The sequence below is a fragment of the Ornithorhynchus anatinus genome, chromosome 2 (genome assembly GCF_004115215.2).
Source record: "Ornithorhynchus anatinus isolate Pmale09 chromosome 2, mOrnAna1.pri.v4, whole genome shotgun sequence".
Taxonomy (NCBI): domain Eukaryota; kingdom Metazoa; phylum Chordata; class Mammalia; order Monotremata; family Ornithorhynchidae; genus Ornithorhynchus; species Ornithorhynchus anatinus.
In genome coordinates, this window is record NC_041729.1 from 4,797,184 (window position 1) to 4,815,794 (window position 18,611).

The 18,611-nt window shown below is 59.0% G+C and overlaps 1 protein-coding gene across 3 annotated transcripts in view; it reads left to right on the forward strand.

Annotated features, from left to right (window-relative positions):
• Positions 1-497: 497 nt before the first annotated feature.
• Positions 498-18,611, forward strand: part of RFC5 (replication factor C subunit 5) — a 28,356-nt gene continuing 10,242 nt past the window's right edge. Inside the window, exons 1-8 of one of the 3 annotated variants that reach the window (XR_003756927.2) lie at positions 498-715; positions 2,424-2,488; positions 5,075-5,211; positions 6,393-6,472; positions 8,051-8,124; positions 15,085-15,244; positions 16,358-16,439; positions 18,381-18,510. Coding sequence is in view for 2 of the 3 variants with exons in the window: in XM_029058342.2 (XP_028914175.1) it covers positions 684-715; positions 2,424-2,488; positions 5,075-5,211; positions 6,393-6,472; positions 8,051-8,124; positions 15,085-15,244; positions 16,358-16,439; positions 18,381-18,510 (760 nt within the window). In the remaining variant the exon portion in view is untranslated. The remainder of the gene's footprint in view (positions 716-2,423; positions 2,489-5,074; positions 5,212-6,392; positions 6,473-8,050; positions 8,125-15,084; positions 15,245-16,357; positions 16,440-18,380; positions 18,511-18,611) is intronic. The other 2 variants (XM_029058342.2, XM_029058343.2) reach the window with 2 other exon arrangements.

Genomic DNA, 18,611 nt, shown 5'->3' on the forward strand with positions numbered 1-18,611 from the left:
GTTATTATTATTATTATTATGTCAGGGAAGGAGACAGGAGGGGAGTCGAGCGCTAAATCTCGCGAGAGTACGGAAACCTCTCCATTGGAAGGGCGGGGGGGGGGGGAGGTTGTTTCTACGCATGCGCGAATGTGTTTTTTGTGTGTGTAGCTTTGTTTGTACGCATGCGCGCGAGTGTGTGTGTGTGTGTGTGTGTGTGTGTAGAGCTTTGTTTGTACGCATGCGCGAGTGTGTGTGTGTGTGTGTGTGTGTGTGTGTGTGTGTGTGTAGGTTGAGCTTTATCTATACACATGCGCATGTGGGGGGTGTTTGTACGCATGCGTGAGAGAGATACAGAGACAGAGAGACAGAGAGACAGACAGAGACAGACAGAGAGAGAGAGTGTGAGAGTGTGTGTGGTTGGGGGGGGGGGTGAGCTTTGTACGCATGCGCACGAGTGGGTCGGCTTTGTTTGTACGCATGCGTGCGAGTGGGAGGGGGGAGAGGGGGGGAGAGCTCTTTGTGTGTACGCATGCGCCCGAGTAGTGGCCCTGGGGCAAAGCTTTGTTTGTACGCCTGCGCGCCAGTTTCCCGCCTTCGTCGGGTCGGCTTGGTGCGGTGCAGTTGCCTCGCGCCCCTTGGCGGGAAAATCCTGAGGGGAAGGAAAACGACGGAGGGACGGGACGGGACGGGACGGAGCCGCCATGGAGCCCGCCAAGCCCAGGAACCTGCCCTGGTAGGACCCGCCGGGGGACGGGGCCCGGGGCATCAGCTCCTCCCTCGCGGGGCTCACGCTCTTCAGCCCCATTCGCCAGATGAGGCCACTGAGGCCCAGGGAAGGGACCGGCCCCCGGGCGCACGCCTCTGACCGTAATCATGCTGCTATTTGTTAAGCGCTTCCTAGGCGCAGAGCGCTGTTCGAAGCGCCGGGGGAGACACAGGGGCGTCGGGTGGTCCCACGGGGGGCTCACAGTCTTCATCCCCATTCTACAGCTGAGGGAACTGAGGCACAGAGAAGTTAATAATAATAATGTTGGTATTGGTTAAGCGCTTCCTAGGTGCAGAGCACTGTTCGAAGCGCTGGGGGAGATCCAGGGTCATCAGGTTGCCTCCCGTGAGGCTCACACTTTTTTTAATCCCCATTTTACAGATGAGGCCACTGAGGCACCGAGAGGCGAAGTGACTTGCCCAAGATCACCTAGCAGAGAAGCAGCGGAGCTGGGATTCGAACCCGCGACCTCTGACTCCCGAGCCACGCTTCACAAGTGAGGAAGTTGGGCCCGCCTCGCACCCCAGCCCACTTGATGGGAAGCAGCGCGGCTCAGTGGAAAGAGCCCGGGCTTGGGAGGCAGAGTCATGGGTTCGAATCCCGGCTCCGTCACTCGTCAGCTGGGTGACCGTGGGCAAGTCGCTTCACTTCTCTGGGCCTCAGTTCCCTCATCTGGAAAATGGGGATGAAGACTGGGAGCCCCACGGGGGACAACCTGATGACCCTGTCTCTCCCCCAGCGCTTAGAACAGTGCTCGGCACAGAGTAAGCGCTTAACAAATACCAACATTATTATTATTGACCAAACATATCAAAAAATCTCTGGGGAATGGGTAGATGGGGAGAGGGTGGGAGAGTCAGACCCTCCCCTCGGGACCCTTGAAAGCAGTCGGTGCTGACAAATTGCACTTCCTAGGCGCCTAGCACAGTGCGCCGCACATAGTAGGTGCTCAGTAAGTAGGATCGATAGAATAAGTACGACGAGAACGTGAGCGACCTGCCAGGGAGAGCCAGGCGCTTAGCACAGTGCTCCGCACACGGTAGGCGCTCAGTAAGTACGATGGATAGAATAAATACGGTGAGAACGTGAGCGACCTGCCGGGGAGAGCCAGGCGCTTAGCACAGTGCTCCGCACACGGTAGGCGCTCAGTAAGTAGGAGTGATAGAATAAATACGATGAGAACGTGAGCCACCTGCCAGAGAGAGCCAGGCGCTTAGCACAGTGCTCCGCACACGGTAGGCGCTCAATAAGTAGGAGTGATAGAATAAATACGGCGAGAACGTGAGCGACCTGCCAGAGAGAGCCAGGCGCTTAGCACAGTGCTCCGCACACGGTAGGCGCTCAATAAGTACGATCGATAGAATAAATACGGCGAGAACGTGAGCGACCTCCCGGGGAGAGCCAGGCGCTTAGCACAGTGCTCCGCACACGGTAGGCGCTCAATAATTAGGAGTGATAGAATAAATACGACGAGAACGTGAGCGACCTGCCAGAGAGAGCCAGGCGCTTAGCACAGTGCTCCGCACACGGTAGGCGCTCAATAAGTACGATCGATAGAATAAATACGGCGAGAACGTGAGCGACCTGCCGGGGAGAACCCCCGGGACTTGAATACAAGCCCGCACGCCGTCGGCCACGTCTGTGTCCCGAGCGTGACCTGAAATGTATTTTTCAGGGTGGAGAAATACCGGCCTCAGAAGCTGGACGAGCTCATCTCCCACCGCGACATCCTCAGTACCAGTAAGTGCCGTTCCAAAATCAACGCGAGAAGCAGCGCGGCTCCGTGGCAAGAGCCCGGGCTTGGGAGTCAGAGGTCATGGGTTCGACTCCCGCCTCTGCCCCTTGTCAGCCGGGTGACTGTGGGCGAGTCACTTCACTTCTCTGGGCCTCAGTGACCTCATCTGTCAAATAGGGATTCATATTAATAATGTTGGTATTTGTTAAGCGCTTACTCTGTGCAGAGCACTGTTCTAAGCGCTGGGGTAATAGAAATAATAATAATAATCTTGGTATTTGTTATGCGCTTACTATGTGCAGAGCACTGTTCTAAGCGCTGGGGTAATGATAATAATGTTGGTATCTGTTAAGTGCTTACTATGTGCAGAGCACCGTCCTAAGCGCCGGGGGATACAAGGTGATCAATTTGTCCCACGTGGGGCTCCCAGTTGATCCCCATTTTCCAGATGAGGTCACTGAGGCCCAGAGAAGTGAAGTGATCTGCCCAAAGTCACCCAGCTGACAAGTGGCAGAGCCGGGAGTCGAACCCATGACCTCTGACTCCCAAGCCCGGGCTCTTGCCGCTGAGCCGCGCTGCTTCTCGATTAACTGTGAGCCTCCCGTGGGACGACCTGGTGACCCTTTATCTCCCCCGGCGCTTAGAACAGTGCTCTGCCCAGAGTAAGCGCTTAACCAATACCGACATGACGATTATTTTTTGAGCGCCCACTGTGTGCAGAGCACTGGACCGAGCCCTTGGGAGAGTAGGTAATGCGAGAGCGATGGGAGACCCCCCATTCCCGCCCACGAGGAACTGATGACCGGCGTCCTTCCGTACGGGCCCAGCGTGAAATATCTGCGGGGTGTCTTCTGTCAAGGCGTGTAGAATAATGATGATGATGATGGCATTTGTTAAGCGCTTACTATGTGCCGAGCACTGTTCTAAACGCCGGGGGAGATACAGGGTCATCGGGTCGTCCCACGGGAGGCTCACAGTTAATCCCCATTTGACAGATGAGGGAACTGAGGCCCAGAGAAGCGAAGCGACTCGCCCAAAGTCACACAGCTGACGAGCGGCGGAGCCGTTTAGACCGTGAGCCCGTCGTTGGGCAGGGATGGTCTCTCTTTGTTGCCGACTTGTCCGCTCCAAGCGCTTAGTACAGTGCTCTGCGCATAGTAAGCGCTCAAACGCCCCTGAAGTGGCGGAGTGGGATTAAATAAATGGTGGTATTTGTTAAGCGCTTACTCTGTGCAAAGCGCCGTTCTAAGCGCTGGGGGAGACAAGGGGATCGGGCTGTCCCACGTGGGGCTCACAGTTTTCATCGCCATTTTCCAGATGAGGGAACTGAGGCCCAGAGAAGGGAAGTGACTTGCCCAGAGTCCCACAGCCGGCAAGCGGCCGAGCCGGGATTCGAACCCACGACCTCTGACTCCCAAGCCCGGGCGCTTGCCCCCGAGCCACGCCGCTTCTCCGGGCACCTGTGGTGCCTTGCCCGGCTTGACCCCGATTCCCCCGAAGCTTTCCTGAATCCCCGGGACAGAGTCGGACCCACAGGAAGGCCACCGGGATTGCAGCTGAACCCTAATTTCCCGGGAATCAGTGCCCGCTGCGTAGCCGGGAAACGCTGATTTCTGTTTTAACCTTCTTAAGCGCTTACCGTGTGCCAGACCCTGTACTGGAGAAGCAGCGCGGCTCAGTGGCAAGAGCCCGGGCTTGGGAGTCGGAGGTCATGGGTTCGAATCCAGGCCCTGCCACTCGTCAGCCGGGTGACTGTGGGCAGGTCACTTCACTTCTCTGGGCCTCAGTGACCTCATCAGCAGCATGGCTCAGTGGAAAGAGCACGGGCTTGGGAGTCAGAGGTCATGGGTTCGAATCCCGGCTCGGCCACTGGTCAGTTGTGTGACTGTGGGCGAGTCACTTCACTTCTCTGGGCCTCAGCGACCTCATCTGTCAAATGGGGATGAAGACTGGGAGCCCCACCTGGGACGACCTGATTCCCCTGCGTCTACCCCAGCGCTTAGAACAGTGCTCTGCACATAGTAAGCGCTTAACAAATACCAACATTATTATTATTATTAAAATGGGGGTGAAGATCGTGAGCCTCACGTGGATCAACCTGATGACCCTGTATCTCCCCCAGCGCTTAGAACAGTGCTCTGCACATAGTAAGCGCTTAACAAATACCAACATTATTATTATTATTATTAAAATGGGGGTGAAGATCGTGAGCCTCACGTGGATCAACCTGATGACCCTGTATCTCCCCCAGCGCTTAGAACAGTGCTCTGCACATTGTAAGCGCTTAACAAATACCAACATTATCATTAATTACTATCACTAAGCGGTGGGGTAGATCCAAGCTCACCGCGTCGCACGCCGTCCGGATCCCCCTTTTACAGAGGGGGGGTCGCCGACACCCAGGGAAGCGAATCGACTCACCCAGGGTCCCGCGGAGCCGGGATTGGAACCCGGGTCCTCGTGACTCCCAGGCCCGGGCCGGATCCCCTCGGCCGCGCCGCTTCTCCGTTTCATCCCGGGGCCGTTCCCGAGGAGTGGGGCGAGCGAAGCGGGCTGACTTGATGGTTGCCTTTCGTCTCCCCGTTGCTCAGTTCGGAAGTTTATCAGCGAAGACCGCCTGCCCCACCTGCTCCTCTACGGCCCCCCGGGCACGGGAAAGACGTCCACCATCTTGGCCTGCGCCAAGCAGCTCTACAAAGAGAGGGAGTTCAACTCCATGGTCCTCGAGGTGAGCGGGGGAGGAGGCGGCGGGCCGGGCATCCGCGGCCTCCAGAGCGAGGACGGCGGGCCGACCGTGATGACTTTTATTTTTAAGGGGATCTGGGAAGCGCCCACTACGCGCCGAGCGCTGGGGTAGATCCGGGCTCCGCCGGTCGGACGCGGTCCCCGTCCTCCGTGGGGGCTTCCCCGTCCTGATCCCCGTTTTCCAGGTGAGAGGCCTGGAGCAGCGGGGTGGCTTGCCCGGGGTCACCCGGCGCGGCTCAGTGGAAGGAGCCCGGGCTTAGGAGTCGGGGGTTCGAATCCCGGCGCCGCCGCCTGGGTGACGTGGGGCGAGTCACTTCGCGGTGCCTCGGTGACCTCACCTGGAAAGTGGGGATGAAGACTGGGAGCCTCCCGTGGGACAACCTGATGACCCTGTAACTACCCCAGCGCTCAGAGTGCTCAGCCCATAGTAAGTACTTAATTACCAACATCGTTATTATTATTATTAGAGCAGCGGACGGGGGGTTGGCGCTGGGATTAGCAACCGGGTCCTTCTGTCTCCCAGGCACTAGGCCACGGGGGCTTTAAAAACCCACCGCTTGATCCGTCCCGTAAGCCGCGGATTTAAAAGGGTAAAGTCGCACAATCTCACCCTTTCCCGCTCGAGTCGCCCGGGGGTATTTTGGAACCGGTCGGGGCGCTTTTCCGTGGGCTAGCGTGGCCTCCCCTTTCTGTTACCTCCCCTCGATCCTATTTATCGTGATAATGTTGTGTTGTTTTTGTTTCGTCCTGCTTTACTCCGCCGTCCGTCTCCCCCGATTAGACCGCGAGCCCGTCGTCGGGCGGGGATGGTCTCTCTCTGTGGCCCAATTGCCCATTCCAAGCGCTTAGTACAGTGCTCTGCACACAGTAGGCGCTCAATAAATACTATTGAATGAATTACCAACACCCCCCCCCCCCCCCCCCCCCAGGTTTTAGAGTTTGAACACGGGCCCCCGCAGAGGCTGCTTTTCTTTTGGGTTCGCGCGGGGCGCTCGCCGAGGACAGCGTTCTGCACACGGTGAGCGCTCGGTAAATACCACCGAACGACCGAGTGGATGAATAAGAGGGTTTCCCTCGATCCGTCCTACTGGGGCGGGAAAGGGGCACCCGATCCGTCGGTCCCACGACCCCGTCGCCGATTCCCACCTCTTCTCGTCCCTTTAGCTGAACGCTTCCGATGACCGAGGAATAGATATCGTCCGGGGACCCATCCTGAGTTTTGCCAGCACCAGGACGATATTCAAGTAAGAGCCGAGCCGTCGGATGCATTTCGCCCCCCCCGGGATTCGTGACGGGCGACGAGGAACAGCCCGATATCCAGGCTCCCCTTCCGTCTGTCAGATGGGGCCGTTGGGACGGAAAATAACCGGCGATTTGATCCGTGGAAGACACCCGGGTACCTAAGACCGGGGATGGGGAGATGGAAAGGGATCCCCAGCGCGAAGAGCCCCGGGGGTCGGAGGACCTGGGTTAAGAGAAGCAGCGTGCCTCACTGGAAAGAGCCCGGGCTTCGGAGTCAGAGGTCATGGGTTCGAATCCCAGCTCTGCCACTTGTCAGCTGTGGGACTGTGGGCGAGTCGCTTCACTTCTCTGTACTGAGCGCTTGGGATGGACAAATCGGTAACAGATAGAGACGGTCCCCGCCCTCTGACGGGCTCACGGTCTGATCGGGGGAGACGGACGGACGAGAACGATGGCGATCAACGGAGTCGAGGGGAGGACCGTCTCATTAAAAAAAACAGCAAATAAATAGAATCAGGGTGATGTACATCTCATTAACAAAATAAATAGGGCAGCGCACTGTTCTAAGCGCTGGGCTAGATTCAGGGTCATCAGGTTGTCCCCCATGGGGCTCCCAGTCTTCATCCCCATTTTCCAGATGAGGTCACTGAGGCCCAGAGAAGTGAAGTGACTCGCCCACGGCCACACAGCTGACAAGTGGCAGAGCGGGGATTGGAACCCGTGACCTCGGACTCCCAAGCCCGTGTTCTTTCCACTGAGCTATGCTGCTTCTCAATAGAATCACTCTGGCCTGGAACGCCTTCCCTCCACCGTAGACAGATGACGACTCTCCCCCCCCCCGCCCTTCAAAGCCTTCCCGAAGGCCCACCTCCTCCAAGAGGCCTTCCCTGACTGCGCCTTCCTCCCCTCCAATCCCTCCTGCGCCGCCCCGACTTTCCCCCTTCATCCTCCCTCCCGGCCCCACGGCACACGCGTGTGTAATTTATTTATTTCCCAATACATATTAACGTCCGTCTCTCCTCCCCCCCAAGACCGCGAGCTCGTTACGGCTGGGGACGTGACGGTTTGTCGTCGCGTTGTACTCTCCCAACCGCTGGGTACGGTGCTCTGCCCACAGTGAGCGGCCCATAAATACAGTTGAATAAATGAATAAGGCCAGTACGTGAAGCGCCCCGGAGTTTGGGCAACCTTAATAATAATAATGATAATGTTGGTATTCGTTAAGCGCTTACTATGTGCAGAGCACCGTTCTGAGCGCCGGGGTGGACACGGAATCGGGTCGTCCCACGTGGGGCTCCCAGTCTTCATCCCCATTTTCCAGATGAGGTCACTGAGGCACAGAGAAGTGAAGCGACTCGCCCCCGGTCACCCAGCGGACAGGTGGCGGAGCGCCGGCATTCGAACTCATGACCTCCGACCCCAAAGCCCGGGCTCTCTCCACTGAGCCGCGCTGCTCCTCTAAAGTGCCGTGGGGGGGGTTAAGGCGGGTGAGAAGAAGAGGGGAAACGGTTCCGGAAGTGGGACCGAGGAGCTCGGGGAAGCCGGGGGGGGTCCTTCGGAGGTGCTCTGTCTTTGGCCAGGAAAGGTTTTAAGCTGGTGATCTTGGACGAGGCCGACGCCATGACCCAGGACGCCCAGAACGCCCTGCGGAGAGGTGAGGGGGCGGCGGCGGCGGCGGGGTCCCCTACCCCTCTCCCCGCAGGGCCACGCCGGGCACGGTCGGCCGTTCCCCGTGCTCTCCCCACACGGCAAACGCTCTGTCCCGTCCCCGGCTACGTCCGTTGGTTTCCGGCTGCAGAGCGGACCGTCGGGGAGAGGTAATAATAATGACGTCGGTGTTCGTTAAGCGCCTGCTATGTGCCGAGCCCCGTCCTAAGCGCCGGGGTAGACCCGGGGGAATCGGGTTGGCCCGCGTGGGGCTCCCAGGCCCCTTCCCCATTTGACAGATGAGGTCACTGAGGCACCGAGAAGCGAAGCGACTCGCCCAAAGTCACACGGCCGACAGGTGGCCGAGCGGGGACTCGAACCCATGACCTCCGGCTCCCAAGCGCGGGCTCTTTCCGCTGAGCCACGCTGCTTCTCGTCGGCGGGCCAACCACCCCGCGGCGCGGGCGACTTGGTTCCGTCCCCAGCACCCGGGCACCAAGAGCGATAACGGCCGTGAGCGTTAAGCGCTCCCTCTGCGTGCCGCCCGCTGTCGTCCCCGTCTTCCACTCGTGAGAGCGCTGAGGCCCGAAGGAAGTGAGGTGACTTGCCCGGGGTCACCTAGCAGGGATAATAATGTCGGTATCTGTAAAGCGCTTACTATGTGCCGAGCACCGTTCTAAGCGCCGGGGGAGATACGGGGTCATCGGGTCGTCCCACGGGGGGCTCGCGGTCTTCATCCCCCATTTTACAGATGAGGCCCAGAGAAGCGAAGCGACTCGCCCGCAGTCACCCAGCTGACGAGTGGCAGAGCCGGGATTCGAACACATGACCTCCGACTCCCAAGCCCGGGCTCTGTCCACGGAGCCACGCTGGGATGCCCGTCGGGGCGGGGACGGTCTCTGTCTGTTGCCGAATTGTACGTTCCAAGCGCTTAGCGCGGTGCTCTGCACATAGTACGCGCTCCATAAATATTGAATGAATGAATGTTGCCAAATTGTCCATTCCGAGCGCTTAGTACAGTGCTCTGCACATAGTAAGCGCTCGATAGATACTAATGAATGACTGTATGTTGCCAAATTGTCCATTCCGAGCGCTTAGTACAGTGCTCTGCACATAGCGCTCAATAAATACTATTGAATGAATGAAGCCAAATTGTCCATTCCACGCGCTTAGTACTGTGCTCTGCACATAGTAAGCGCTCAATAAATACGATTGAAAGACTGAACGAAAAGGTAAGTGGCGGAGCCGGGATTAGAACCCAGGTCCTTCCGAACCCCCAGGCTGGAGGTCCGTCAGGTCGCACTGCCTACCGGGTGTTAAATGCCGGGGCAGATGCAAAAGAAGCAGCGTGGCTCAGTGGAAGGAGCCCGGGCTTGGGAGTCGGACCTCATGGGTTCGAATCCCGGCCCTGCCACTTAGCTGTGTGACTGTGGGCCAGTCACTTGACTTCTCTGTGCCTCAGTTCCCTCATCTGGAAAACGGGGATGAAGGCTACGAGCCTCCCGTGGGACGACCTGATCACCCTGTAGCTGCCCCAGCGCTTAGAACAGTGCTCTGCACATAGGAAGCGCTTAACAAATACCAACATTATTATTATTATTATTAATAAGATTGGCTCTATCCGTTGCCGAACTGTAGATGCCAAGCGCTTAGTGCAGGGCTGTGCGTATAGTAAGCGCTCGATAAATACCATGGAACGGATGAAGGCATGTTGTAAGCGCCGGAGCGGCCCCAAGCAAATGGGGTTGGACACAGTCCCCGTCCCAGGTGGGGCTCACGGCCTCCGTCCCCATTTCGCAGGCGAGGTCAGTGAGGCAGAGAGAAGTGACTCGCCCAAGGTCACGCAGCAGACGGGCGGCGGGGCCGGGATTGGAAAGCAGACTCCGGGAGCTCACAGTCCAGGCGGGGAGACACGCCACTAAAATAATAATGTTGATGGTATTTGAAGTGGTCGCCATGTGCCAAGCACTGTTCTAAGCGCTGGGGCAGGATCAAGGTCAGCAGGATGTCCCACGTGAGGCTCACAGGCTTCGTCCCCGTTTTACAGATGAGGGAACTGAGGCCCCGAGAAGTGAAGCGGCCTGCCCGGGGTCGCACTGCGGACAAGTAATAATAATGTCGGTATCTGTTAAGCGCTCACTATGTGCCGAGCACCGTCCTAAGCGCCGGGGGAGATCCGGGGTCATCGGGCCGTCCCACGGGAGGCTCACGGTTAATCCCCGTTTTCCAGATGAGGTCACCGAGGCCCAGAGAAGCGAAGCGACTCGCCCGCGGTCCCACGGCCGACGAGTGGCAGGGCCGGGAGTCGAACCCGTGACCTCGGACTCCGAAGCCCAGGCTCTTTCCACTGAGCCGCGCTGCTTCCCAAGTAGAATTAATAATAACGACGGTATCTGTTAAGCGCCTACTATGCGTCAAGCACCGTTCTAAGCGCTGGGGGAGATACGGGGTCATCAGGTTGCCCCACGTGGGGCTCCCTTTTTTTTAAATCCCCATTTTTACAGATGAGGTCACTGAGGCCCAGAGAAGAAGAAATAATGTTGGTATTCGTTAAGCGCTTACTGTGTGCGGAGCACTGTCCTAAGCGCTGGGTAGACAGAGGGGAATCAGGGTGTCCCACGTGGGGCTCACAGTCTTAATCCCCATTTGACAGATGAGGGAACCGAGGCGCAGAGAAGTGAAGTGACTCGCCCAAGGTGACACCGCAGAGACGTGGCGGAGGCGGGATTAGAACCCACGTCCTCTGACTCCCAAGCCTGGGCTCGTTCCACTAAGCCACGCCGTCTTCCAATTAAATAGATGGCGGACGTACAGCCGGTGAGCCCGTCATTAGGGCGGGGACGGTCCCTATCCGTCGCCGAATTGTCCATTCCAAGCGTTTAGTACAGTGCTGTGCACAGAGTAGGCACGACCGAATGAACTTGCGGAAGGTGAGGCCCAGAGAAGGAAGGGACTTGCCCAAGGTCACACAGCGGGCCCGGGGCGGAGCCGGGATGAGCACCCAGCGACGGTCGGCTCGTCCTCCGCGCCGCCCGCTCGCTGCGCGCGGGGTCCGCGTCTACCGCTTGGGGAGGCGGCGTGGCTCGGTGGAAAGAGCCCGGGGAGTCAGAGGTCATGGGTTCGAATCCCGGCTCCGCCCCTTGTCAGCTGTGGGACTGTTGGGCAAGTCACTTCTCCGGGCCTCAGTTCCCTCATCTGGAAAACGGGGGTGGAGACCGGGAGCCTCACGGGGGACGACCTCATTCCCCTGGATCTCCCCCCAGCGCTTAGAACGGTGCTCTGCACCTGGTAAACGCTTAACAAATACCAACATTATTACTATTTACCGGTCCGATCACTCTGTCTTCTCCCGAGCGCTTAGCGCGGTGCTTGCCCACCGTAAGCGCCCGGGAACTACGACTGATGGATCGACCGTCCGACTCCCAGGCCCGGGTTCCTCGCACTGGGCCACGCGCGGCCGAAAACCGGCGGGGGAAGCGGCGTCCCAGAGGTGTGGGAGGGTCGGGACCCAAAAAAGCCAAAGATCCCTGGGATTCGAACCCGGCTCACCCTCGCGGGGGGAAGCACGGGAAGAGAGAGAAGGTCGGCAGCTTTCCCCCCCAGACCGGCCGACGCTCGAGGGGGTGGGACGGCCAATAATCGAGGCAGAGACACCCTAGAAGAGAAGCGGCGGGCAGAGCCCCGGGAGGCCGAAGACCTGAGTTCTAATCCCGGCTCCGCCACCTGCCTGCGGTGACGCCCCCAGGAGATCCCTTTGCTCCCCTCCTCTAAAATGGGGAATAAAACCGTGAGCCGCGACCGGGTCCGACCCGATCCCCCTCTCTCCACCCCAGTGCCTGGCACACAGTAAGCACTTCTTTTTTTTTTAAAAAAAAAAAACAAAAAACAAAAAACCAACCCACTCCAACTATATATAACCGTCCATAACCATAACTATATATAGTTTTATAACCGTAACTCTACGGAGTTGTGTAACCGTAACTGCACCGAGTCGCGTAACCGTAAATACGGATCGTTGTAAAACTGATAACTTCGCAGGGATAAAACCGTAACTATATGTAGTTATGTAACCGTAGCTATCTATAGGGATGTGACCGTGACTCTATGTAGTCATCATAACCGTAACTATATATAGGTGTGTAACCGTAACTATATATAGTTTTATAGCTGTAACTGTATATAAGGTTGGTATCAAGCGCTTACTACGGGCAGAGCGCTGTTCTAAGCGCCGGGGGAGATACAGGGCGATCGGGTCGTCCCCCGTGGGGCTCCCGGTCTTCATCCCCATTTGACGGATGAGGTCACGGAGGCCCAGAGAAGTGAAGCGACTCGCCCACGGTCACCCGGCTGACAGGTGGCCGGGCCGGGATTCGAACCCATGACCTCTGACCCCTAAGCCCGGGCTCTTTCCACTGAGCCGCGCTGCTTCTCCATATAGCCGTAACTATGTAGCTATATAACTGCAGCCATATGTCTAGTTGTAAGACTGTGACTATAGATAGTTATACAACTGTAACTAAAGATAGTTATATAACTATATACGTATAGTTGTATAACTGTAACTGCAATAATGATATTGGTATTTGTTAAGCGCTCACTACGTGCCGAGCACCGTTCTAAGCGCCGGGGGAGATACGGGGTCATCGGGTCGTCCCACGTGAAGCTCCCGGTCTTCATCCCCGTTTTACAGATGAGGCGACTGAGGCCCAGAGAAGTGAAGCGACTCGCCCCCGGTCACCCGGCTGCCAAGTGGCGGAGCCGGGATTCGAACTCGTGACCCCTGACTCCCCCGCCTGTGCTCTTTCCACGGAGCCATGCTGCTTATAGTTATATAACTATATATACGGTTTTATAACCGTAACTATATATACGGTTTTATAACTGTGACTCTCTATATAGTTTTATATTATAGTTGGTATCTGTTAAGCGCTTACTCTGTGCAGAGCGCTGTTCTAAGCGCCGGGGGAGATACAAGGTCATCAGGTCGTCCCACGTGAGGCTCACGGTCTCCATCCCCGTTTTCCATCTGAGGTCGCCGAGGTCCAGTGAAGTGACTCGCCCACGGTCACCCAGCCGACCAGGGGCGGGGCGGGGATTCGAACCCATGACCTCTGACTCCCGAGCCCGGGCTCTTTCCCCTGAGCCCTGCTGCTTCCCTCTAACTGTAACTGTATATATAGTTATAAAACTATCCGTACATATTATATACCTATAAAACTATACATTATATACCTATAAAACTATACATAGATTACACTATACCAACATTATTATTATATAGTTTTATAACTATATAGTTATAGAACTGCAGCTATATAGTTTTATAACTGTGACTATGTATATAGTTTTATAACTATATATATAGTTATATAACTGTGTGTGTGTGTATATATATATATATATAAATAACTATATATATAACTATATATATGTATATATATGGTTATATAACTGTATATGTATGTATACATATATATAGTTATATAACTATATATATATCCAGTTATATAACTGTGAATATGTATGTATATCGGTATCGGTATATATATCGGTGTCATATGACTACAATTTTACAGGGCGTAGCGGCTAGAGCCCGGACCGGAGCCAGAAGGTGACGGGTTCTAATCCCGGCCCCGCCACCCGCCTGCTGGGTGACCTTGGGCCTCGGTCACCTCATCCCCAAAATGGGGATTAAGACCGTGAGCTCCCCGGGGGGGCGGGGACTGGGTCCGACGCGGCGCGGCTCAGTGGAAAGGGCGCCGGCTTTGGGGTCAGGGATCACGGGTTCGAATCCCGGCTCTGCCACTCGGCAGCCGGGCGAGTCGCTTCACTGCTCTGGGCCTCGGCGACCCCATCTGGAAAACGGGGATGAAGAGCGGGAGCCCCCACGTGGGACAACCTGATTCCCTTGCGTCTACCCCGGCGCTTAGAACGGTGCCCGGCACGTAGTAAGCGCTTAACAAATGCCAACGTTATTATTGTTATTATTTGCCCGCCTCCGCCCCAGCGCCTAGCCCGGTGCCCGGCGGGGAGGAAGTGCTCGACGGTTACCGTCGTCGTCATTCTCTAACTCTACGGGTAGAGAATTCTAGCTCCGCGGAGTTATATAAAAGTCCCTTCCGCCCTGCCAACGCTATTTAAAACACGGTGCGGGAAAAACGGCCAGCGAGCGGGCACGTCCACGGGAGAACCTGGGGGGACCCTGCCCCGCCCAGAGCCGCCGGGGAAGGCGTCCGCCCTCTTTTTCATTACCGCCATCGTTTTTTCAAAGAGACCCGTTCAGTCCGTGTCTCGCCGCTCCTCCAAAACCCTCCAGATGATGATAATGTCGGTGCGCGGTAAGCGCCTACTATGTGCCGAGCACTGTTCTGAGCACCGGGGGAGATCCGGGGTCATCGGGTCGTCCCACGTGAGGCTCCCCGGTCTTCATCCCCGTTTTCCAGATGAGGGGACTGAGGCCCGGAGAAGTGAAGCGGCTCGCCCCCGGTCGCCCGGCTGCCAAGTGGCGGAGCCCGGCATTCGAACCCGTCACCTCCGACTCCATTCCACTGAGCCGTGCTGCTTCTCTATCCCTACGTTGCTCGGCACGTAGTAAGCGCTAAAACAGATACCGACATCATCATCATTAACAATAATGCGCGCGACATCGTCTTGACAGGCAGCACGGCGTAGCGGATCGGGCCTGGGAGTCAGAAGGCGGTGGCTTCGCCTCCCGGCCCCGCCGCCTGTCTGCCGGGTGACCTCGGGCGAGCCGCCTCGCTTCTCCGCGCCTCAGTGACCTCATCCGGAAGACGGGGATCGAGTCCGCGAGCCTCCCGCCGTGGGCCGGGGACCGCGTCCGACCCCGTAGGCTCGCATCCCCCCCCCCCGCCCGGCGCTCAGCGGAGCGCCCGGCACACGGCGTCCGACACCTCCGGCGGCCGGGGTTTCCCTCCCGGGAGCCGACTGGGATCTCGACTCTTCCCAGTGATCGAGAAGTTCACGGAGAACACGCGGTTCTGCCTCATCTGCAACTACCTGTCGAAGATCATCCCCGCCCTGCAGTCGCGCTGCACGAGGTTCCGCTTCGGCCCGCTCACCCCGGACCTCATGGTCCCCCGCCTGGAGCACGTCGTGGCGGAGGAGAGGCGAGTGACCGTGAGCCCCTCGTCGTCGGGCGGGGCCGGGCTCTATCCGTTGCCGAATTGTCCGTTCCGAGCGCCTGGTACGGCGCGGAGCGCGGAGCGAGCGCTCCAGAAATACGATTGAACGGACGAGCGGGCCGGCGGGGGGGGGCGCGGAGAGGCGGCGCCGGGGATCCGATCCCCGTTTGAGAGCTGGGGAAACTGAGGATTGCCGGTGAGCCGCTTCTCCGGGCCTCGGTTCCCTCATCTGGAAAATGGGGGTGAAGACTGGGAGCCCCGGGTGGGACGGGGACCTCCCCCAGCGCTCGGAACAGTGCCTGGCGCCTAGGAAGCGCTTAACGAGTACCGATATTACCATTATTATTCCATCCCCTCCCTCTCCCCCGGTCCCTCGCCCCCTCCCCGAGTCAGAAGGTCCATGGGTTCTAATCCCGGCTCCTCCCCTTGTCCGCCGCCTGCCCTCGGGCCAGTCACTGCACTCGGGGCTTAGTGGAAAGAGCCCGGGCCTGGGAGTCGGAGGGGGTCATGAGTTCCAGTCCCAGCTCTGCCACTCGTCGGCTGTGTGACTGCGGGCGAGTCACTTCGCTTCTCTGGGCCTCAGTGACCTCATCCGGAAAATGGGGATTAACCGGGAGCCTCCCGTGGGACGACCCGATGACCCTGGCTCTCCCCCGGCGCTTAGAACGGTGCTCGGCACAGAGGAAGCGCTTACCAGATACCAGCAGCGGTACTGCACTTCTCCGGGCCTCAGTTCCCTCATCTGCCAAATGGGGGTGAAGACCGCGCCCAACCCCATCTGCCCGGATCCAGCCCGGCGCTTAGGACGGTGCCTGGCACTCATCCGCCCGTTCAGTCGTATTTATCGGGCGCTAACCGTGCGCGGAGCACTGTACCGAGCGCTCGGAATGGACAATGGGGCGACGGTTCCCAGAGGCCGCGCGCACCTCTCCTGCCCGGGATCGCCCGGTCGGGTCTGGAGAATTCGAAGAACGCGACACCCGCTCCCCGGGTGTCCGGTTCGAATTCGGCCCCCGGTCCGGCCGCTAGCGGTTCCGGGAGCACTTGCCGGGGGGGCGACCCCGGCCTTAACGCCTCTCTTTCCTCTCCGTCTCGCAGCGTTGACGTCAGCGAAGACGGCATGAAAGCGCTGGTGACCCTCTCCAGCGGGGACATGCGCAGGGCCCTGAACATTCTGCAGGTATCCATTCCGTCGTGGTTATCGAGCGCTCACTGTGCGCGGAGCGCTGTGCTAGCCCCTTGGGAAGGTACGATGCCACGGTTAGAATAAGAATCGTATCCGTTAAGCGCTTATTATGTGCCAGGCACTGTACCAGCCCCCTGGGAAAGTACGATGCCACAGTTAGAACAAGAATAGTATCCGTTAAGCGCTTATTATGTGCCCGGGCACCGTACTGAGCGCCGGGGTGGATACGAGCGCAGCGGTTTGGACACGTCCCTGTCCCCCGTGGGTTCCCGGTCTCCATCCCCATTTTCCAGATGAGGGAACCGAGGCCCGTAAAAAAATAAAAATCGGTATCTGTTAAGCGCTTACTACGTGCACAGCGCCGTCGTAAGCGCTGGGGTAGATACACGGTGATCGGGTCGGCCCACGTGAGGCTCACGGTCCTAATCCCCATTTTCCAGATGAGGTCACTGAGGCTCAGAGAAGGGAAGCGACCCGCCCACGGTCACACGGCTGACGGGCGGCAGGGCCGGGAGTCGAACCCGTGACCCTTGACGCCGAAGCCCGGGCTCTTTCCCCTGAGCCACGCCGCTTCCGTAGCAGGGAAGCGACTTGCCCGAGCTCACCCGGCCGACGAGCGGCCGAGCCGGGATTAGAACCCGTGGCCGCGAGCACGAGTCGTCCGTTCCGGGCGCCCGGTCCGGTGCCCCGCACGTAGTCGAGCGCGCGATAAATACCATGGAATGAAAGAGCGACCGCCTGATTCCCGGGCCCGGGCCCTAGCCCCCGCACCCCGTCGGCTTCCCTTTCGACGGTGTCTATCAAGAAACAGTGACGTTCCCCGCCCTCGGCGAGCCTAGGGTCGAGGGGCGGGAAGACGGACGGCAGGACGATTAGGTAAAATGGCGGATCGGGACCTCAGCGCTGGGGCACCGAGACGGGGGGAAGAGCGAAGGGAGCGAGTCAGGGTGACGCGGAAGGGAGCGGGAGGTGGGGAGAGGTGGGGCGGAGTCGGGAAGGCCTCTCGGTGGAGGCGGGCCTTATTGAAGCGGGGAAGGGTGACGGTCGAGAGGATCGGAGGGAGGGAGGGCGTCCGGGCCAGAGGCGGGACGGGCGGCGTCCGAGGAGCGGAGCGAGGTGCGCACGCTGTCCCTCCCGCGGTATCCCGAACCCCGTGTCCTCTGCCGCCCTCGGGGATCCAGAAGCCCCCCGCCCTCCGCCACAACCGGATCCCACCACCCCGGCTGGGGCCGGCCGCCCCTGGGCCGCAGAATCCGCCCCGGGGGTGGGAGGGGTCCGTCCGACCCCATCCCTCCCCCGGCGCTCGGGCTTAACGCGTACCGTCGCTGCCGCCGTCGTTCGCTTCGGGCCTCCCGTGTGCCGAGCGCTCTCCTGAGCGCCCGGGGTCGATCCCGGCTCAGCGGCCGAGCGGGAGGGAGGCCGGGCGTCGGATCCCCGTTTCACAGATGAGGCAGCCGAGGCCCACGGGGGTGAAGCAGCGTGGCTCAGTGGAAAGAGCACGGGCTTTGGAGTCAGGGCTCATGAGTTCGAATCCCGGCCCCGCCACTCGTCGGCCGTGTGACCGTGGGCGAGTCGCTTAACTTCTCTGCGCCTCGGTTCCCTCATCCGGGAAATGGGGATGAAGACCGGGAGCCCCACGTGGGACGACCCGATTCCCCTATGTCTCCCCCAGCGCTTAGAACGGTGCTCGGCACATAGTAGGCGCTTAACAAACACCAGCGTTGTTATTATTATGAAGCGACTCGCCCCGGGTGACCCGGAGGGCGGCGGGCGGGCGTGGGGCCTCCTTAGGGGCCGGCAAGGGCCCCGGGTTCGACTTTGCCCTGAATCCGGACGCCCCCCCCCCCGCCCCGGGGCCTCGGGCCCCTCTTAGCCGGAAATGGTCTCACGCGACCGGGCCGGGTCTGATCGCGTCTCTCCGGCCGGTCCGAGCAGAGCACCGACATGGCCTTCGGCAAGGTGACGGAGGAGACGGTGTACACCTGCACCGGCCACCCGCTCAAGACCGACGTCGCCAACATCCTCGACTGGATGCTCAACGGGGACTTCACCACGGCCTACAGGAGTATCCTTGCCTTCCCCTCCGGCCCCGGGGCGGCCCGGTGCCCGCGGGGAGCCCGCCGCTCCAGCTAACGGAAGAAATCTCCCGAGCCTCGGGTGGGCACG